General features: G+C 43.2%; 1 protein-coding gene across 1 annotated transcript in view; it reads left to right on the forward strand.

Annotated features, from left to right (window-relative positions):
- The window catches only part of CCDC33 (coiled-coil domain containing 33), a 154,931-nt gene that overhangs the window by 30,753 nt on the left and 101,037 nt on the right, over positions 1 to 23,141 (forward strand). The window contains exons 9-13 of the mRNA XM_077264109.1: positions 4,103 to 4,217; positions 6,428 to 6,557; positions 14,857 to 14,990; positions 15,152 to 15,223; positions 16,440 to 16,556. Coding sequence (XP_077120224.1) covers positions 4,103 to 4,217; positions 6,428 to 6,557; positions 14,857 to 14,990; positions 15,152 to 15,223; positions 16,440 to 16,556 — 568 coding nt within the window. The remainder of the gene's footprint in view (positions 1 to 4,102; positions 4,218 to 6,427; positions 6,558 to 14,856; positions 14,991 to 15,151; positions 15,224 to 16,439; positions 16,557 to 23,141) is intronic.

The raw sequence follows: 23,141 nt of genomic DNA on the forward strand, positions 1-23,141 counted from the left end.
ACTGGGCTCCTGCAGCCGTGGAGGCTTTCCAGGAGTTGAAGCGCCGGTTTACTTTGGCGCCTGTTTTGTGCCAGCCTGATGTCTCACTTCCCTTTCAGGTCGAGGTGGATGCTTCTGAGATTGGGGCAGGGGCCGTTTTGTCACAGAGAGGCCCTGGTTGCTCGGTAATGAGACCATGTGCTTTCTTCTCTAGGAAGTTTTCGCCTGCTGAGCGGAATTATGATGTGGGCAATCGGGAATTACTGGCCATGAAGTGGGCATTTGAGGAGTGGCGTCATTGGCTCGAGGGTGCTAAGCATCGTGTGGTGGTCTTGACTGATCACAAAAATTTGATGTATCTCGAGTCTGCTAAACGCTTGAATCCTAGACAGGCCCGCTGGTCATTGTTTTTCTCCCGTTTTGACTTTGTGGTCTCGTATTTACCAGGTTCAAAGAATGTGAAAGCTGATGCTCTTTCAAGGAGCTTTGTGCCTGACTCTCCTGGAGTCACAGAACCTGTTGGTATTCTTAAAGAAGGAGTTATTTTGTCAGCCATTTCTCCTGATTTGCGACGTGTGTTGCAGAGATTTCAAGCTGGTAGACCTGACTCTTGTCCACCTGACAGACTGTTTGTTCCTGATAAGTGGACCAGCAGAGTCATTTCCGAGGTTCATTCCTCGGTGTTGGCAGGTCATCCGGGAATTTTTGGCACCAGAGATCTGGTGGCTAGGTCATTTTGGTGGCCTTCCTTGTCACGGGATGTACGGTCATTTGTGCAGTCCTGTGGGACTTGTGCTCGAGCTAAGCCTTGCTGTTCCCGTGCCAGCGGGTTGCTCTTGCCCTTGCCTGTCCCGAAGAGGCCTTGGACACATATTTCCATGGATTTCATTTCTGATCTCCCGGTGTCTCGGGGTATGTCTGTCATCTGGGTGGTATGTGATCGCTTTTCTAAAATGGTCCATTTGGTGCCTTTGCCTAAGCTGCCTTCCTCTTCCGATCTGGTTCCTGTGTTCCTTCAGAATGTGGTTCGTTTACACGGCATTCCTGAGAATATTGTGTCTGACAGAGGATCCCAGTTTGTTTGTTGGGCATTGATTTATCGTTCTCGTCTGCCTTTCATCCTCAGACTAATGGACAAACTGAGCGAACTAATCAGACTCTGGAAGCTTACTTGAGGTGTTTTGTTTCGGCAGATCAGGATGATTGGGTGACCTTCTTGCCGTTGGCTGAGTTTGCCCTAAATAATCGGGCTAGTTCCGCTACTTTGGTTTCGCCATTTTTCTGCAACTCTGGTTTCCATCCTCGTTTTTCCTCGGGACATGTGGAGCCTTCTGACTGTCCTGGAGTAGATTCTGTGGTGGATAGGTTGCAGCAGATCTGGAATCATGTGGTGGACAACTTGAAGTTGTCACAGGAGAAGGCTCAGCGTTTTGCCAACCGCCGCCGCGGTGTGGGTCCCCCACTTCGTGTTGGGGATTTGGTGTGGCTGTCTTCTCGATTTGTTCCCATGAAGGTCTCCTCTCCTAAATTTAAGCCTCGCTTCATCGGTCCTTACAAGATATTGGAAATCCTTAATCCTGTGTCCTTTCGCTTGGATCTTCCGGTTTCGTTTGCCATTCACAACGTGTTCCATAGGTCTTTGTTACGACGCTACGTTGTGCCTGTGGTTCCTTCTGCTGAGCCTCCTGCTCCGGTGTTGGTTGGGGGCGAGTTGGAGTACGTGGTGGAGAAGATCTTGGATTCTCGTCTCTCCAGGCGGAGGCTTCAGTATTTGGTCAAGTGGAAGGGTTATGGTCAGGAGGATAATTCCTGGGTGGTTGCCTCTGATGTGCATGCGGCCGATTTGGTTCGTGCCTTTCACGCTGCTCATCCTGATCGCCCTGGTGGTCTTGGTGAGGGTTCGGTGACCCCTCCTTAAGGGGGGGGGGTACTGTTGTGAATTAGACTTTTTTGGCTCCCTCTAGTGGTTACTAGTGATATGACTCTGGGATTTCCTTCCCTCTGTTTGTACCCAGCTGGGTCGTTACTTCAGGGGTGTTGCTATATAAACCTCCTGGAACCTTAGTCCAGTGCCTGGCATCGGTGTTATCAGACACATTCTGTTTGATCCTGTTTGCTGGTCCTGGTTCGTGCTAAATTAAGCTAAGTCTTGCTTCTTTGTTTTTTTGGGTTATTTGTTTGCTTTCATTTTTGTCCAGCTTGTACTAAATGTGATTCCTGACCTTGCTGGAAGCTCTAGGGGGCTGGAGTTCTCCCCCCGGGCCGTTAGACGGTTCGGGGGTTCTTGAATTTCCAGTGTGGATATTTTTGATAGGATTTTTTGCTGACCATATAAGTTATCTTTCTATATTCTGCTATTAGCTAGTGGGCCTCTCTTTGCTAAATTCCTAGCTCATTTTTATGTTTGTCTTTTCCTCTTACCTCACCGTTATTATCTGTGGGGGGCTTCTATCCAACTTTTTGGGGTATTTCCTCTGGAGGCAAGAAAGGTCTTTCTTTTCCCTTCTAGGGGTAGTTAGCTCTCCGGCTGGCGCGAGACGTCTAGGATCAATGTAGGAACGTTCCCCGGCTGCTGGTATTTGTGGTGCTAGGATTAGTTATATGGTCAGCCCAGTTACCACTGCCCTATGAGCTGGTTTTCTGTATTTACTGACTTAGCATTATTCCTGAGACCCTCTGCCATTGGGGTCATAACAGACTACGCTACACCGCGGCATAACGTGGTGTAACGCAGTCCGTTAACGCCGCCATTAAGTCCTATGTCGGACCCATCGCTAGCGCATGTTCACAATGGGCTTGTGCGCTAGCGATGTGCCGCCATTGAGTGACGGACCCTGGGTCGCGGGCTGCAGCGTTTCCGGGTCCGTCACTGCTTACACAGACAGAGCATCTGCTAGCTCTATCTGCGCTAGCGCAACGACATATCGGCACTTGCGTTAACAGCAGCCTGTTAATGTATGTGGTGAGCGGGCTGTTAACGCAATGTGAACCTAGCCTTAGCTTCTGCTTTTGGCCCTGCAGCTACTCATTCGCCTTATGGCTTTCCTGCCCCAGACTTTCCAGCAGTAAGACCACTTGGCAGTGCTTTACTTTGCATGAGCAAAAAGAATGAAGGCAGTGTGTTGAAGCACAAGAAAAAAATCCCAAAAGCAAGCACTTGCAACAGGCAGCTGTATTCAAATGGCATGTGTACATGTCTAATACTGGACAATTCCATCCACAGTGTGCAAAAAAAAAATGTTTTTTACAATGCTCACATTTTGTGAGGTATACAGTTGTGTTTACATTTCTGGATTATGGAGATCTTTCTTTAGGTTGTAAAAGAAAATGTTTTGCTCATATTACAATGCAGGAATCACCCTTTCTGTGATACACCCTTAGATTCGGGACTTTGATTTAATTGCAAAAATAGCACTGAGGGGTTTAAGACTGCCCTCCTTGTATGCAGAGTGCATGTAGAATAAAAAAGGCTGTTAATAACATGCTGCTACTGCAGTATATCTCAGATCAATCAATGTTTCATACTGATGACTATACAGGTACAGCTCTTCCATATAGATCACTTTAATCTTTGGATTAGTATTCATTGGCTGACACTTGCACTCCCATTTTCAATCTGCTAGTGCTCTGAAAGTACTGTAGTTCACCAAGTTATGTCTTTTTCTGTCCCTATGTGGAATGATCTGTGCACTGTGACCTCCTATCTCTACTCCAGAATAGTGCTGCTTGGCCGGCCCCCATCTTTTATACTGGGTGTGACTTTCCCCCGATTTTCTGTGCTAGACCATTGTGATGTGTTAGCTGCGGGGCATTTTGGGGAAAACCGTTTAGATGCGCCTGATGGCATTAGCCCACTCTGAGTCTTCAGCAGCGGGTGAGATACCATCAGGCATTTTAGAGGGGCTAATTTTTGTGAATCAAATCTCAGAGTGTGGGAATTTAATTTCTTAAAATTCACAAGTCACCATGAATTTGAAATCAATCCTCCACAGATCAAAAGATGACAGTATACTAGCTATTAATACAGTTACTATACAAGTTAAGTGATTTCTCAATCATTTTATTAGGCTTTGGATAAATAGTGTCTGTTTTAGCTAAAAAAAAAATGTTATCTGTCCTATAGACAGACAAGTAAACCCCCTGGCATGTCGGTGGTAACACACATCAAGGTTACTGTTCCAGAACCTTCTCCATCTTGTTTCCAGCTACCTCAAAGAGCCACACAGGGACACCACCAGGTAAACACATATGAATTTTATATATTTAATATATGACAATTGTTTAATACTACAAATACTAAGCGTTTTAACTGTAAAGTCAACAAATGTGTGTATTTATTCCACTTTCTTATATAGCGCCATTAATTCCACAGCACTTTATAGATATCATCATCACTGTCCCCATTCGGGCTCACAATCTAAATAGCAAATGAAGATAGACTATCATTAAACAGTACAGACTAAAAGTTTGGACACACCTTCTCATTTAATGATTTTTCTGTATTTTCATGATAATGAAAATTGTACATTCACACTGAAGGCATCAAAACTATGAATTAACACATGTGGAATTATATACTTAATTTCAGTCGTTTCACACTTTTTTGTTATGTCTTATATTCTAGGTTCTTCAATGTCCCCATATTCTGCTTTGACTGCTTTGCACACTCTTGGCATTCTCTTGATGAGCTTTAGGAGGTAGTCACCGGGAATGGTCTTCCAATAATCTTGAAGGAGTTCCCAGAGATGCTTAGCACTTGTTGGCCCTTTTGCCTTCACTCTGCGGTCCAGCTCACCCCAAACCATCTCAACTGGGTTCAGGTCTGATGGCTGTGAAGGCCAGGTCATCTGGTGTAGCACCCCATCACTCTCCTTCTTGGTCAAATAGCCCTTACACAGCCTGGAGGTGTGTTTGGGGTCATTGTCCTGTTGAAAAATAAATGATGGTCCAACTAAACGCAAACCGGATGGAATAGCATGCCGCTGCAAGATGCTGTGATAGCCATGCTGGCTCAGTATGCCTTCAATTTTGAATAAATCCCCAACAGTGTCACCAGCAAAGCACCCCCACACCATCACACCTCCTCCTTCATGCTTCACAGTAGGAACCAGGCATATAGAGTCCATCCATTCACCTTTTCTGTGTCGCACAAAGACACGGTGGTTGGAACCAAAGATCTCAAATTTGGACTCAGACAAAAGCACAGATTTCCACTGGTCTAATGTCCATTCCTTGTGTTCTTTAGCCAAAACAAGTCTCTTCTGCTTGTTGCCTGTCCTTAGCAGTGGTTTCCTAGCAGCTATTTTACCATGAAGGCCTGCTGCACAAAGTCTCCTCTTAACACTTGTTGTAGAGATGTGTCTGCTGCTAGTACTCTCTGTGGCATTGACCTGGTCTCTAATCTGAGCTGCTGTTAACCTGCGATTTCTGAGGCTGGTGACTCGGATAAACGTATCCTCAGAAGCAGAGGTGACTCTTGGTCTTCCTTTCCTGGGGCAGTCCTCATGTGAGCCAGTTTCTTTGTAGCACTTGATGGTTTTTGCCACTGCACTTGGGGACACTTTCAAAGTTTTCCAAATTTTTCGGACTGACTGACCTTCATTTCTTAAAGTAATGATGGCCACTCATTTTTCTTTACTTAGCTGCTTTTTTTTCTTGCCATAATACAAATTCTAACAGTCTATTCAGTGGTACTATCAGCTGTGTATCCACTAGACTTCTGCACAACACAAATGATGGTCCCAACCCCATTTATAAGGCAAGAAATCCCACTTATTAAACCTGACAGGGCATACCTGTGCAGTGAAAACCATTCCCGGTGACTACCTCTTGAAGCCAATCAAGAGAATGCCAAGAGTGTGCAACGCAGTCATCAAAGCAAAAGGTGGCTACTTTGAAGAAGCTAGAATATAAGACATAATTTCAGTTGTTTCACACTTTTTTGTTAAGTATATAATTCCACATGTGTTAATTCATAGTTTTGATGCCTTCAGTGTGAATGTACAATTTTCATAGTCATGAAAATACAGAAAAATCTTTAAATAAGAAGGTGTGTCCAAACTTTTGGTCTGTACTGTATGTCTTAAGGGCCTTTTACAGTTGCAATAATCAACAGAATGGTTATTGCCCCACTTAAGCACGTCCAGAAATCTAATGACTCATAATAACTTGTTAATTTGCTTTTAATGACATAAAATTCACTATTTCTTGGGAGCACATCTCTTTAAAGGGGATGTTCTACTGACAGTAATGTAAACCGTATGGAATGGAGAAGAATTAGCAATCATTTAAGCAAAAAAAAGATGATTATAACATGTAAATTATAGTACAGTGTCAAAAAGCAGTAGGAACAAAAAAAAATAAATAGTACAATGATTTTGGCTTTTGATTTTTTTTAGTTTTAAGGTTCATTAATTTTAACTCTCTTTTATTTTTCCTATTCCTATAGATTTCTTTTCCTGGGCTTCCACCCTCACAGCCTATATGGAATTCCTCCTATCTCTTTCAAGGAAGAGATGGGGTGACTCTCTTCAGTGAAGGAGCAGCATTAGTCTTAGAGTACTACCCGGTCACTGCTGGTAAATCCTTGCTGGATAATGTCTAGAATACTAATTTATGCTGTATATACCATACTGCACACCTTAGGGGTGGAGTAATGCTAGGGCATAACTTACTAATTGCTGGGGTCTGACCACTGATTCGTTTCATTCTTCAAAGCAAGCCCCATTGTTGGAACAGGCGGGAGATCCAGTAGTCAGAACCCCAATGATCAGTAAATTATCTTTGGTACAGGGTTATTTTTCACGGAGATAAAAGCGGCCTCAGTTTATAATATAAAAAGTACATCAGCATTCATTTTACATACGACAACCATCAGGAACGTGCGAACTGTATGGGAATGAACTTTCATTACTTTGATAGTTCTGCCTCATACAGATTGCATTATTGTCAACAGCAAATCCCTTTTTATACAATGAGATTGACTAGGCACAATCAATGATTTTATGCCTTCATAAAAGATGCAGTCAGCAGATAAATAAGCATTTCCACATATGACATCTGATTGCTGGCCTTGTTTACATGAGCAATGATTGCGAGTGAGATGAATATTTGTTTTGCCGATCAATAGCCTGTGTTATAGGCCCCTAATGCTGTAAGTTGGACCATAGTTCCACCTACAGCGATCTCTCCTGCCTCTCCCAAACACTGGCATCTTCAGCTCAGCCAATTGTTCGTATTTTCAATGCCAAAGACAAAATCACAGCCAAATGGCTCTCGTAAGTCAGACATTAAAATTCAGACTTCGACCATTATTTGTCATGGAAAGAGTCAGGAGACTTCAATTTACAACAGACAGTCATCGGATCCTGCTAAAATCATCACATTAGGCTCATTTAGTCTGATTTGTATGGGGGCTTTCAAGGATCTTTGTAGTGTTTTTCAAAACAGGTATATTATTATCTCATTAAATAAGAGTTATATGAGGTGGCTGTAGTCTAATAAGCTGGTATTCATATGAAACAGCACAAACGATATTAACAATAGAATAGTGAAACATGGACTAAGATTAGTGATGGGTGAGTGTGCACGCCACTGCTCGATACACAGTAAAGCATTTGAGTAATGAGCAGTGCCGAGTATCGCATGGTGCTGAAGTGCCAGGGTCTCTGAGCCGCACAGCACTGAGGCCCTGAGTTGCAGCTGTCGGAATGGAAGTGCATCACATCATGTGACGATCCCATGTGGTAACATCACATTGGCAGTGTCATAGCAGTGCGAGGTATGCCGATTAGTTGCCATGGTTGCGGGGGACACACCATCACGTGGGTAGTTGCGTGCGGTGTTGGGGCATTTCAAAGTACAATGTCTAGCAGTGGGGGTTGCTGTGGTTACAGTGGACATCTCTCTCCCTCTCTCTCTCTTCCTTTCTTCCTCCTTCTCTCTTCAGCCATCGGGTGAAAGTCTGCCGGAAAAATACTCGACTACTCCATTGACTTACATTATGCTCGCTACTTGAATCGAGCACCCGAGCATTCCAAAGTGCTCGATTCAAGTACCAAGCACCCAAGCAGTTTACTGCTCGTTCATCACTAATTAAGATACTGAATCCATCCATGAAGTAGTATTTCCAAAGCTAACACAAGGTATCAATAAGCAAGGAATTATCTGTTACACATCTAATATCACCAGTCTCATAATTGGTGGTGGAGGGTGGAGAATATAGAAGAAATAATTGGACACATCATTTGGTGGATGCATGGTCAGTGAGGAATGAATATAGCTTTCATAGAGGTAACTACTGTATATAATTTAAATTTTTGACTTTGTAAAGACTGCACTTCCCAGAACTCCTGAAAAAATATGTAAAAAATATTTACAGACACTGACAAACATGAGATGTCAGCTCTGGAACTTGCGGAACTGTGAGTTCAGCTCTGGCCTGTTCAAAAATGATAATTCACTTGAAGAAAACATAATTTTATGCACTTGCTAGTAACTGGCCATTGTTCTTCAGTGATAAAATCAAATATAAATTCCAAATAAAAGTGTTCAACAATTGTATTTAAAGGGGTTTTCCAGTTTAATTTTTTCTTATTGTGCATAGGCTTGCAGAGTTAAAAATAATAAACTGAGGTGGTACTCACCAGTCACCACCTAGATGGTGGACAGCACAAGATACTGAATGCAGTGATTGACTTCTACAGTGTAGTTGTGATTTCTCCAATGCAACCTGTAAACTTTCATTGGGACAGCAATGAAGTGGCAGTGCCGGACCCTGAAAGAGTGCAAAGCCACTCAGTTTGTTCTTTTATACCTCGGCTAGCCAACATATGATAAAAACCCCTTTAAGATCATCATGTTAAAACTTTAATTGGTTTCAGATTATGTGCTTGAGTAAAGTTTCCAGGATCATGGCTGCAGCACTGTTCTGTTTTTGATAACACAAATGCGTTGTACATTGCCATCTGTATGATGTGCATGGCCAGCTTCTTGTACCACACCTTGGTTTTTCTCATGGCACTGTACGGCTGGAGAACTTTATCAGAAAGATCAACTCCCCCATGTTCTTGTTGTACCCCAGTACACAGTCTGGTTTAGTGACATGTGTAGAGGTACCTCGTACAGCATTGGGGGTGCTGCTATCGCCATGTATAGTAGTCAAGAAAAGGACATCTCTCTTGTCCTTGTACTTGACCCCCAGCATGTTGTTGCTATATTGGTCTCTGCTCTCACCCTTTCTGAGCAACTACCCAGTTAGTGTCTTGGGGAAGTTTCTCTGATTTTTGTGGACAGTACCGCAGACTGCAGTGGTTTTCACAGAGAGGGACTTGAAGAGTGGGATGCTAGCATCTACATAGAGGTGATAACCTTAATCCAGCAGTGGGTGCAACAAATCCCACACAATTTTCCCTCTCACTCCCAAGACATGGAGGCATTCAGTGGGTTCGATCTGGGTGTCCTTCCCTTCATAAAATTACTCTTACTGGGCAGGTATTGCCAGAATTTGAGTCTCCCGTTAAAATGGATTAGGGACTCATCCACGCAAATGTCCCTTTGGAGCATGTACAACTCAGCAAATTTGTCTGTAGGACACACGCACAGATGTGTAACAAAAGAGTGATAAGAAAATAGAAAGGAAAAAAAAAGTCCTTGCCAAAAATGAGCATGGGTGCTAACCAGTGGTGTACATCTGATCAATGGCTTGGCGACTGTCGAATGCACATACAGAGTGGTGCAAAGGGGCGGGGAAGAAAAAATAGTTAGTGAAAAAAGTTGTGGAAAACAGCGAGCATGAGTGTGGATCAGTGATTTGTGTCACTGATCAACGCTTGGCAGCTGCAGAATGCATGCACAGAGGAAGTGCAAGACGGGGAGAAAAATGGACATGGACAAAAAAAAGTCCTGAAAAACAGCGAGCATGGAAGTTGATCAGTGATTGCCTCACTGATCAACATTTGTCGGCTGCAGGGTGCATGAAAAAGAAGAAAAAAACTGCAAAAAATTGAGCAATCAAGTACTGATCAGCAATCGGCGGCAGAAGGGAAGGTTGGCGAGGGGGATAGGTGGGAAAAAAGGGTGTTAAAGGGGGGGAAAAAGGTGATTGGAGTGGATTAGGAAAGATCAGGGAAGGATCAGGAACTCTTTTTTTTCATCTTTCATCAGAAGCAGGTGCAGGAACACAGGCAGCAGCACCAACTACTATGATGGCACGGGCTTTTGTGGCACCACAAAGCTCAGCATAGCGCACAGAGCGACAGAGTGACCGCCCTGTACAAATCCACAGCTAGATTGAGGAAGTACTGCCAGGTCACATCGCGTCTACGCGCTCTTGGTGTCATCGTCAATCGCACCAATCAGAGCTGGCCCTGGTGATACTGGCATTGTTAGGCTCCAGCCTATGATCAGTGCTCTTACCGTACAAATTATAGGCCGGACATCAGTTTTTCAGGCAAACTGATAGCCTGAAACACTAAGAAATGAACAGCCAACTACAGTGATCATAATTGTGGGGGGATTCACCACCCCTCGGGATAACGACTCCATGTGCTCTGCTTGACTGCGGCAGTTTAATGCGATCACCGTGACTGTGGTCGTGGTACCGCATTAAAGATATGACGTATCCATACGTCCAAGGTCAGTAAGCACCAGCCGACCATGACGTATGAATAGGTCCAATGTTGGGAAGGGGTTAAATAACATTGCAATCACATGAAGGCTAAAAATATATGATATTGCATATTATGCAGCATAACATTCAGTGTCCATACACTGTCTATTGGTTTAACAAATTCAAACTGCATATCTTGGCGCAGTGTTTAATTTAGCAATATTCTAGAAAAAATAACCTTTTAGTTCTTCCATTTGTCCTCCTGCCCCTTTATTTATAATGCTTATGACATATTACAGTGACATAGATTCTTATATTCATATATTCTCACAAAGCCATTACAGTATATAGTTCTGAAAACAGGAATGAAAGGGTAATTAAAGGTCATCTGCAAATATCCTTAATGTTTAGCACAAAATCAATCTTGAAATGGATCTGATACTGGTTAAGAGGTTAATGGGGGCAAAGAGACTAGGGTTTGTAATGTAGTGTCATATACAGTCATGGCCAAAAGTGTGAGTTGTGGCACCCTTGAAATTGTTCCAGAAAATTAAGTATGTCGCCCAGAAAATTATTGCAGTTACACATGTTTTGCCTAACACATGTTTAGTTCCTTTGTGTGTATTGGAACAACACAAAAAACAGGCAATAGAAAAAAAGGCAAATTGGATATAATTTCACACAAAATCCCAAAAATAGACCAGACAAGATTGTTGGCAGTCACCCTTAGTAGGGATCAGCAAACTTGTTCAGAAAACATTTGGCAATCTGAAAGTTGGCATGCACCTTGCACATTCGGATTCGAATTCCCGAGCATTTTCCTCAAAATCGGCAAAATTTGGCCAAGGTTCGGTAAATGATCGAGTTTCCACAAAGGCTGTATGCAAACGGCGGCTCTGAGTGGTGGTAACGTTACCGCCAGTAAAACCATTACCGTCAGTTACAGCGTGACCCTGCAGCTAAGACTCTGAACCATGATAAAAAGCGTACCGCCAGGTCACAGGCATTGGCTGATGAGAGACTTCTACTCCCTGATATCTACAGAAGCAGGCGATGGCTAATGGGAGTAGTCATCAGCCACCGCCTGTGCTCAAAGTAAAGAAATACATATTGAAATAAAATAAAAAACACAGTATATGCTCACCTTACACCTAATCCCTGAAAACCTCTGTGTTCTGCAAAAATAAAAAACAAAAAAACCCCATATACTCACCTTAGCACATAACCTCCGTTGCCCATGTCATCTAGAAAAGAGAAAAAATAATACACCACCATATCCCTCACCTATTTGCCGTAATCCATAATGTCCCGCGGCGATTCAGATCACTTGTAGAGCAGTCACATTAGCTGATGCAACGGCATTACCCGGCAGTCGGTGACACACTGATAGGAGTGTATAATTGCTCCTGCAAAGTGTAGTGCTGAGCTGCAGTTCAACTAATGAGCACCGGAGATCTCACTTATGGCACTTCTGCTGCGTGAGACCTTTTTCACGCAGCGGTGCCTGTTGTGAACTGTGTTTCTGGGCTCCCTCTGGTGGTCACTAACGGTATTGTGTTAGGTATGTCTTGTTGCAGGCCTGAGCTCCAGCTGTGTCGTTAAGCAGCGGGTGTTTCCTATTTGAGTCTCCTCTGGACTCAGTCTCTTGCCTGGCATCATTGTATCCAGACCTATTTGGTCTCCTCCGGATTCCTTTCAGTCTGCCTCATGCAAGAAAAGCTAAGTCTGTTTTGTACAATTTGGATCGTTTGCATTATTCAGTGTTTTTGTCCAGCTTGCTTTACATTTGATTTTTGACTCGCTGGAAGCTCTAGGGGGCTGATATTCTCCCTCCACACCGTCAGTCGATGTGGGGGTTCTTGAATGTTCAGCGTGGATGTTTTGTAGGGTTTTCTGCTAACCGCATAGTCCACTATCTATTTTCTGCTATCTAGACTATTGGGCCTCACTTTGCTGAATCTAGTTCATCTCTACGTTTGTGTTTTCCTCTTGCCTCACCGTTATTATTTGTTGGGGGCTTTCTATATCTTTGGGGTTCAATTTCTCTGGAGGCAAGCGAGGTCTTATTTTTTCCCTTTAGGGGTAGTCAGTTCTCCGGCTGGCTCGAGACGTCTAGAACCAACGTAGGCACGTTCACCAGCTACTTTTAGTTGTTTGTGTCAGGATCAGGTATGCGGTTAGCCCAGTTTCCACCTCCCTAGAGCAGTATTTATATTTTTGCTATCTTGCCGGAATATCAGAGATCCTCTGCCATTGGGATCATAACAGGTGCCGTAAGTGAGATCACCGAGGCTCATCTACATGATGCACCTTTTCTGGGGTGGCTGCGGGCTGCTATTTTTAGGATGGGGGCCAATATCCATGGCCACTTACCAGCCTGAGAATACCAGTCCCCAGCTGTCAGCTTCAGCTTTACTGCTTGTCAAAAATGGAGGTACATCACGCTATTTTTTAAAAATTATTTAAATAATTTAAAAAAACACCATGGAGAGCCCTGTATTCCAGATAACAAGCCTTGGTAAGCTGAGGGTTGCAGCCATCAGCTTTCAGTTTTGCCTGGCTGTGTTCTCAAAAGTACAGAGGAACCCATCAATTTTGTTTTTAATTATTTATTTATAGCGCAATTGATGGGTCAATTTATGCCACTTTTCCTGGTGTCTTCCCCTAATTTGAGCTGATTTTGCAGCTTTTGGGCCACCCTGAAGGTGTGGTCTATCCATCTGGTTTTGCATCCCAATGAATTAAATGGTGTTTAGTTTTATTAGTTGAACTGTTCAGCGAACATCTGGAAGTTCACCAAACATAGCCAAACCGAACCTTTAAAGGTTCGCTGATCTCTAACCCTCAGCTTAATATTTGGTTGCACACCCTTTGGAATAAATAACTGCAATCCATCGCTTCCTATTACCATCAACAAGCATCTTACAACTCTCAAGTGGAATTTTGGACTACTCTTCTTTTGCAAACTGCTCCACGTCTCTCATATTAGAAGAGTGCCTTCTCCCAACAGCAATTTTAAGATCCCTTCCACTCCTGTTCAATGTGATTTAGATCCAGACTCATTGCTGGCCAGTTAGAGTTCTCCAGCACTTTGTTTCCATCCATTTCTGATTGCTTCTTAAAGTATGTTTGGAGTCATTGTCCTGCTGGAAGACCCATGACCTAGGACCCAAACTCAGCTTTCTGACACTGGGCACTACTTTGCAACCCAAAATCCTTTGGCAATCTTCAGATTTCATGATGCCTTGCACACAGTCAAGGCACCCAGACACCGCAAAACAACCCAAAAGAAATTTGAACCTTCACCATATTTGACTGTAGACTCTGGATCCTATTATTTGTGGGCCTCATTCCAGTTTCTGAAAGCAGTAGAATAATGTGCTTTACCAAAAGGCTCTATCTTGGCCTCATCTACCCACGTGATGCTTTACCAGAAGGGTTTTGGCTTACACAGATATATTTTGGAAAACTGCAGTCTAGTTTTCTATGTCTTTGTGTCAGCTGTAGGATCCTCCTGGGTCTCCTGCCATAATGTTTCACTTCAATCAAATGTCAGTGGATATTTTACGCTGATACTGATGCACCCTGAGCTTGCAAGATGGCTTTAATTTCTTTGGAACTTGATTGGAGCTGCTTATCCACCAACCGGACTATCGACCATCCACATCCAGGGACGTTAGCTCTAGTGCCATGGGTTGTAAACTTCTTAATTATGTTGCATATAATGGGCAAAGGAACATCAAGATCTCTGAAGATGGACTTGTAACATTGAGATTCTTGATATTTTTCAAAAATTTTGTTTCTGAAGTCCTCAGACAGTTCTTTTCTCCTCTTTCTGTTCTCCATGGTTAGTGTGGCAAACATAGACACGCAATGCAAAGATTAAGTCACTTCTCCCCTTTTTATCTGGTTTCAATTGTGCTTTGCATATTGCCTATGCCTGCTACTTGCCACAGGTGACTTTGAACGAGCATCACATGTGTAAAACAATTTGACACTAAACTCCAAAAATGGACCGGACAAAATTCTTGGCCCTTTCCAAAATTGTGGGGAAACAACTTTATGTCCAATATGTCTTTTCTTTTCAGTTTTTTTGTTGATACAATACACACAAAGGAAATAAAGATCTATATAAGAGAACGTGTAATTTCAATAATTTTCTGGGAGAAATACTTTGTTTTCTGGAACAATTTTGAAGGATGCCAACACTTTCGGCCATGACTGCGTATATACCATCAAGCTTATATTTGTATTTCTTTTTATTGTAGATTCAAGGCGCATACCATGGCACCTATCCAACCACTGTGGGTTTTCAGTTGTTCCATTGGACATGGAAGTCTATCACAAGCTGATGTCGGGTACCAGCAACAAGGCTCTTACCATAACCAGTGTACCAATCCAGGTAACCTCAGGATCTGTGATAATAATGAATAATTCAGTGTCATTACCTGGTAGGAATAAACCATTTCCTGTATGTAAAGAATTAATGAATTAGTGTCAGGAAGTAGTTCATTTTACATAGATATGGCAAAGTAGCCTTTTCTAATCTTTTTTCTACCCTAGGGTACAGAGCTGAGGACTGTTTTGGGTGAGGCTCCCTGTGTGTCACTGCAGCTCCTTCTGCTGAAGACCGAGGTAAGAGGTGATATTTTTTCAGTCTTTCCTTACATGTTTTTGGTTTACTTTTACAGAGTTTTTTTCCTCCTGTGCTTTTTAAATTTTTTTCTTTTCCTGTTCAGCTCTTTCTTATATCGGTCTCTCTACTGAGTTTGTTGCTTATCTACAACACTTTGCGTTCATCTCTGCCATTGACATAAGTGAGTCCTTTGTACAGATCAGTGTAGTGCCCGCTGGATGATTGGATAACTTTTACTTCCATCATGTAAAAAACATACAAGAACATTTATCACAAGTGCCTGAACAATTGAAGACAATATGGAACGCCGCCGTCTGTCAATCACTACTTCTCCCCCCATCATGCTTCTTGGCTTTTCTCTCGTCTCTCATTTATAATCTGAACTAACAAGCTGTCGATATCTTTTCATATCACCCCTCAGGGCTAGAGGGAGGTGGACAAGGAGAAGCTTCTGCTTAATTTCCCCCATGGGACAGAACAGAAAAAAGAGGAAGGGACCTTTTGAATAATTCAGGGGTTTCTTACCCTTGAGCTGCAATAAATAACCGCCCTCTTTCTCTGATGGCAGGCACTGAATTAATTCCGAGACTCATCACGTAAACCCCATGCCTACCAAAGGGAAACATAAAAAGAACGCCTGTGAAGCTATGTGCTTACATCTGGGGTATTTAAACAAATGACAGGGCATGTAAGCAATGTTAGCTTGTTGGATGCTACTATCATTTTATGCTGCGATTAGCAAGGACAGCATTCAGCTCCTACAAAAGAGACAGGTGACCGAAAAGAGGAGCTGGCAATGGCGACAGGTAGATGTGCCAACATCATATGATCCAGTCCCTTAAGGTCGTTGAGCTTCAGATTGGAGGGATAAAATGGAAATGTATGTCTGTAAATGTCGGTTTTTCATGCTTCGGCCTGAGATTTGCGTGTCTTCGGTGCACTCCTCTGTTAATCACAGAGTAATGAGTAAAGCTCATGCAGACACACACGATAGCCTACTCACAAATACACCCCAGATGTCTATCATTATCTTCTATTACACGCTAATGCTTCCATTTTAAAGAGTAGCACGAAGCAACAAATGACTAAGACTAGTCATTTCACAGTGATGTATTGTGCATATGAGCCAGAGACACACAGATACTATGAGCGTTAATTTCAGCACGGTTGGGTCCCCAAAAGATTGCCTCTATACACTAATTTTTTTTTCTTCAGCATCCAGACTTCTTTCTGAGCCCATCCGAGATCCCAACTTCCACTCACTATGAGACACAAACTAATAAGGCTGTACACCTCACTAAAGAGGAGAACGAAACTTTCAACAAGGAGAAGGTAAGTGCCAAAATTAGCCAATTTATATAAATTACATAAGCAAATTATAAGGAAGACTAAGAATATGGCCCTGTGCCTCCATATTAGTAAATCATTGTGCAGTCCAGGTTAATCAAGATCAGACCCTAGGTAGTATTCTGCATTTTCCATACATACTCTGTTTTCGTACATGAGATGCATTCAGAAATGATAATGTTTGCCGGTAGCATCTGACTTACAAGACTACATCAATCTGTTGATCTTACACATATGTGTGTATATCAGTAGCATAAAGGGAATCTGTCACCAGGTTTTTGCTACCTAATCTGAAAACAGCATAATGTAGAGACAGAGACACTGATTTAAGTGGTGTGTCATTTACTGGGCTTATTGCTGTAGTTTCACTAAAATCAGTTTTATCACCATGAGATTATCACTAGAGGACCATTAAGCCTGCTGCCATGTAGTCCATTCATGAACTCTGCATAACACCTCCCTCCATCACTCTTCCCCACTTATGACTGACAACTTTCTGCCTATGCACGATGTACACATAAATCTATCAATCAGTGGTCTGGGTGGGGTTATACAGAGCTCAGCATTCAGAGACCTGGAAGATCTGATGCAGATAAAACAGTTACTTTTTTTTTCAAAACTTCAGCAAACAGCCCAGTAAGTGATACATGTATAGAATCACTGTTCCTACCTCTATATTTTGCTGCTCTCAGATGGGGTAACAAAATTATGGTGACTGATTCTCTTTAAATTAAAATCTCCACCTGGGTATAACCCACCTATTTGCATTTTTTATTCACTATCACTTAGGCTAAGTTCACATTAGTGTCTCTGTGCGCAGCGTATCATCTGCATGCGCAAACGCATGCCAAAACGCATTCAAATGCATGGTTACACTGCATTTTTATCTGCATCAGCTTATGCATGACGTCAAAAAAACGCTCCGTGTGCATGCATTTGTATGCGTTTTTGCATGCTTTTGCATTTTTTCAGCGCATGCGTTTGAATTTTCAAAGAATTTTGTTATGTGGCAAATGCTGTTCCAGGAGAATTTCCTTGACAAAAGCCACACCCAATGGGCTTGTCTCATGGGGATTCTGCATATATAGACTGTACACAGATGAAATCCTCATCTTTTGCTGCTATATTCAGCTACAAGATGGATCTTGGCATGGAGAGCTTCTATCGTAATCTTGATTTGGAATTGAAATTGGCTTTTGCCTTTGCTATGACTTGTGAAGAAGAAAGTAGAAGAGCAAGACGAAGAAGACATCGTTGTCGCTACTGGCAACACCCCATCATTGAAGTCCAAGAGAGTCGTGGAGCCTACCACTCGTTGTACACTGAGCTACGTGAGAACCCGGAGAAGTTTGTCGAATACATGAGGCTGTCTGAATAGAGCTTTGATGAATTGCTGCAACGTGTGCGATGATCCATCACCAGGCAGAACACGCAACTTCATAGAGCAATTCCAGCTGAGGAACATCTGTTGGTGACCCTGAGGTACGTAATTTTGAAAAATAAACACGTCGTTTGTATTATTGTTAGAAAAGCCATGAACTGATTTTTTTTACCCAATTTCTGTTCATCAGATTCCTGGCTACCGGAGAGACCTTAAGATCTCTAGATTTCCAATTCCGGATTGGAGTGTCCACCCTTTCTGGGATTGTTGGAGACACCTGCTGTGCTGCATGCAGAATTCCTCCCCCAACCCACAACTGAACTCTGGCTGAAAAATGCAGCAAAATTCAATGAAATTTGTAATTTTCCTAACTGTATGGGGGCTGTGGACAGCAAACATATTCGGATTCTGAAACCTGCTGGAAGTGGATCCGAGTATTTCAATTACAAAAACTACTTTTCGATTGTTCTTATGGTGATTGCAGATGCTGAGAGTCAACGATTTGTCGCCGTTGACGTTGGCTCATTTGGACGAGGAAATGACTCACAGTCTTTCAAAAACTCTGACAAGGGCCAACGTTTGTATGGTAATAATAATTTTAATTTTTCCACCGCCACAACCTCTTCCGAACACTGAAGGACCGCCAATACCAAATGTGTGGTAACCTCATAAAACCGTACTTGAGTCGGGACTTGAATCACACCAAAGGGGTTTTCAACTACCAACTGACAAGGGCACAAAGAACCGTGGAGTGTGCCTTTGGTTTGCTGGCATCAAAATGGCGCGTTTTGGGAACACCAATCAATCTAAAAACTGAGACAATTGATGATGTGGTCAAATCGTGTGTTGCTATGCACAATTACATCCTGGTAAAAGAGCGACTACAATTAGAGCTTCATGAACCTGTTGATACCACTTTGCAGGATTACCGTGATCACCCTCTGAGAACTACAGTAGAAGTTGCCCACATGAGGGATATGTTTGCTGCTTACTTTGTACTGAATATTGGATGTCTTACATGGCAAGACGATATGGTTTAATACACTTTAAGTAAATGTTATATGTTTGCTGACTTTACTGCATATGTTTGCTGACTTTACTATTAATAAAACACCTCCAGATAAACACTCGTTACAGCTTGACTAAACAATACAATACACACGTGTGTGTTTTCGCATAAAGAGACAAAGAAAACAGGGATTGTGCAAACAAAATAAAAATTTTATTTAACAAAAAACAAACAATTGGTTTTATGTTTGGGGTCAGTACGACAGTGGTGATATATTGTGGACCTTGGGGGTGTTGAGCTGTGATGATTGAGTAACATTTGATGATGAAGGGGTTACAGGGGAAGGGGCAATTAATTGAAGGATTGGCTCCTGGATTGGACTGGACACATTGGGAGTAGAGAACACATTAGGAGTTGAACTGTGGGAAGGTTTAGACAAATTGGAAGGGGGACAACCAAGGGAAGGTAGTGACATATTAGACAGAGACACATTGGGAGGTGAGGGTGGAGGTGGTAGGACTATTTTTGGCCAACATTTCCTGCTCCTGGTCTTCATTTTCCGGCATGCCACCAAGTCACTAGTAGGAGTCTTTCTGAGTTTCTTTGTTGTATGGGTGGGAGTTTTGGCCTCTGTAGCAGCTCGTGGTGCTGGTCTGTGCAGCATGGTAGATGCTGCTTGCTGCAGGGTGCTGCACTCTGGAGCGAGGTGGATGCTGCATTCTGGAGCATGGTGGTTGCTGCTTGCTGCAGGGCTGCTGCACTCTTGAGCGTGGTGTAGCTGTGAACTGGGGGAACAGGCCAGTGATGCTGTGCTTGGTGATGCTGGTAAAATCCAGCCTGCGGCTGATCGCTTCGGGACTGCTGCTGCTGTAATGCCTGGCTGTAAGCAGCCTGGCAGGCCTGCATGACATTCAGCTGGAGTTCAGGCCTAAGGTTTTCCGACATGCCCCGCTCTATTGCTGAAAACAAAATGTCTCGCTGGTCTCTGAAGGTCAGCTTCCAGGCAGTCAAGGCATCTGTGGACATCCTGGAAAAGTGTGTTCACCTGAGTGAACCCACTGTCCAGTCTATCTCTAATCACCTTCATCCCATCCTGGAAGACCGAGCTTAAGTGAATAAACTCGGCATGACTGACCTCTCCAAGGCCCTCTGCGCTGACCAGAAGTCCCAATAAAAGCAGTGGCAGAGGGCTGGGAGAGGGGAAAACCTGATGGACTGGCTGCCTGTTCCCCAGCCTGTGAAGCCTGCCTGGTTGCTACATCGTTGGTGGGTGATTGGGACTGTTCGTTGGCTGGTCGACGAGGGGCCGCTCCAATAGAAAAAGATCCAGGTTCTAAAGCTTTGGAGCAGCACCTTTTTAACCCGCATCTCCTGTCTGATATCCTTATTGAAGTGATCCTTCATCGTACGCCAACAAACTTTTAGTCTCTTCACTGTGAAGGGGGAAGAAAAAAAATTGTAAAAAAAGACAACATTTACAGCAAAACAGAGACCACATTGTAATACTTACAAAATCCTTTCTGACTTTTGGCCTTGCATGGTCCCAATCATCCAACAGCGATCTGGCCACTTCTTCCCAGAGTCGTCGAATCAATACGGAGTCAGAATGATTACGATCACGGGGGGTCCCACAACGCTACATGCTCTTGAACCAGTGGAATGAGTAGGTCATTGTCAATGACATGTTGACCTTCCTCACGTTGTTGAACCTATAGATCAAATAAAATAAGAAAAAAATTAATAAGTCATACAGTTTTAAAGATACAAACCTGAAAAAGAATCCAATTACAAGTCTGATAATGAAAAAGGATACTTACTACCCCGTCTTTCCTCCTCAGGATTTTGAACCCGACGTCCCTGGGAAGATTCATTTCCACTTGACTGCTTCTGCTCTTTCGCACTGGAAGGTTCCTGTAAAGAAAATACATGATTTACCACATGTGTAGTATTGCCAGTCAATACATACCAATCAGAATATCAACTGTGATTACATAATCAGTGTCATGTGTCATGTCCACACTGGGAAGCAGTCAGGTCTTCACTGGAGGACATGTTTGAAGAGCAGGCAGCAGTAAAGTGAAACACTATGGAAAAGAACAGATTAGAAAAATTGAACTTAAGAGTCAAAGCAAAAAAAAAAAAATTTTTTGAAGGCCAATACTTACATTATAGGCAGAGCAACATAGTACACACACTCATACTTACACAGGGCCACAGGAGCAATCCACAACAGGTAATCATGGAAAGGAAGGAGCAAGTCAGGCAAGGAGTCCAAGACAGAAAAAAAAAACAGTCTAGAAGGAACAGAAAACAAAACATAAGTACAGAGTACAGAATAGAGTGAGAGACAGACATACATTTTCAAAGCCTCTATACTTACATCCAGAGTCTTGTCCAGAATCTTGTGCTTGCATCCAGAATCTTGAGTGTAATGGACTACCTGTCTACAGACCCCCTTTTATACATCAGGGATTTTGCAGGTGGTGACATCATTTTCTGGACATAATTAGTGTGAAGTACGCATGCGTATCGAACGCATGTGTACTCATGTCCTTGCTTACCAATGCGTTCCCATAGACAGTAATGCGTTGTTTTGATGCACTTATCCGCATGCGGACGTCTGTGCTAAATTGATGCCTCAAAAAATGCAACATGTTGCATTCGCCGCACACCGCGAAACGATGCATGCTAACGAATGTCCCTGTGTACACAATGTTAAATATACAGTATGTATACAGTATGTACGTAAGACCCATGCGGATCGGTATGCAGGTATATGCTGCGCACACATACGCTAATGTGAACCCAGCCTAAGCACCTTCCTGATAGTGATTCAGTTATGATATTACAGCACAGTCATCTTATACCTCTTCATCTGACACAGTCTGCGCACACTTAACTGGCATTTGTGAGTATTAGTGATGAGGGAATATACTCGTTACTCGAGATTTCCCGAGCACGCTCGGGTGTCCTCCGAGCAGGGCCGGACTGGCCATCAGGCAGTTCTGGCAAATGCCAGAAGGGCTGGTGGCAGTCGTGGGCCGCTCGCCAGCGCCGACTCCCCCCCCGACTCCCCCCCCCCCCCCCGCCGCATTCAACTCAATTCATTCGTCTATGACGTGTATTATACTATATGGAGGACTGAGGTGCACATTATAATATATGGATGACTATGGGGTGTATTATACTAAACAAGCAAAATGCTGCCTATTCATCGAGTGATTGGATTGTTTATGTGGGAACAGAAATCCTTGCTCTCAGCAGCACATCGCCGGTGTAAACTGTAGATGTGCTGCTGATAACATGATACTGTATAGGGACAGATTGATCTAATTGTGATTGTTCTGTCCCCATCATTCTTTCTCACCATTGTCGATCACACTCATTTAGTGGCCTGAGATCAGCGCATGTAAATACAGCAGAAATGCTTTGCAGGGAGACCAGGCAAGGATGATGACAGTTGTAGTTAGCACCCGGCGCCTGGGAATAGCGCTAACTGTACTGCTTTTTCCAGCCGCCAGAGCATTTAATTCTGGTATGTGTAATGATTTTTAGGGTTGACGTCAGCTGCGTAATGTCAGCTGCTATCAATCCCTGGTGTAAGTAATGGAGAGGTGTCTATCAGACACCCCCACTACTAGCCCAGACCTGGCGAGACCCAGCGACTCTGAAGAGCGGTGATGGTAGTAACAGTACTGCTCTTAACAGTCGCCGAGCTCAGCGCAAGACCCAGAATATCTGAAGAGCGGTGACGTTACTGATGTCACCGCTCTTCAGAGTCACTGGATCTCGTGCTGCGCAGCGGAACCAAAAGTGACTGTAGGCTAAGTGTATGGAGCATCAGAATGAGGTTCCATAGCCTTTGGTTGTCTCAATCCCTTCATTATCTACGAGATCCAGTTATGTAGGTAAAGTAGCGGCTTTTCTTGGTACTGCAACTAAAAGCAATAAACAGGACTGAGCTGTAATGCTGGATACAGCTGTGATTATATGTGATATAGTCGTGTTACACTCCCCTCACTTCTTGTAACCTAGAAGTGTACAAACATATTATACAATCACCATGTGACAAGTTGGCCTGTGTACCTTCAAATCCCAGGGCTGAATTTTAGTCCCAGTCCGGCCCTGCCTCCGAGTATTTTTTAGTGCTCGTAGATTTAGTTTTTATTGCCGCAGCTGA

Source organism: Ranitomeya variabilis, chromosome 5 (assembly GCF_051348905.1).
Source record: "Ranitomeya variabilis isolate aRanVar5 chromosome 5, aRanVar5.hap1, whole genome shotgun sequence".
Taxonomy (NCBI): domain Eukaryota; kingdom Metazoa; phylum Chordata; class Amphibia; order Anura; family Dendrobatidae; genus Ranitomeya; species Ranitomeya variabilis.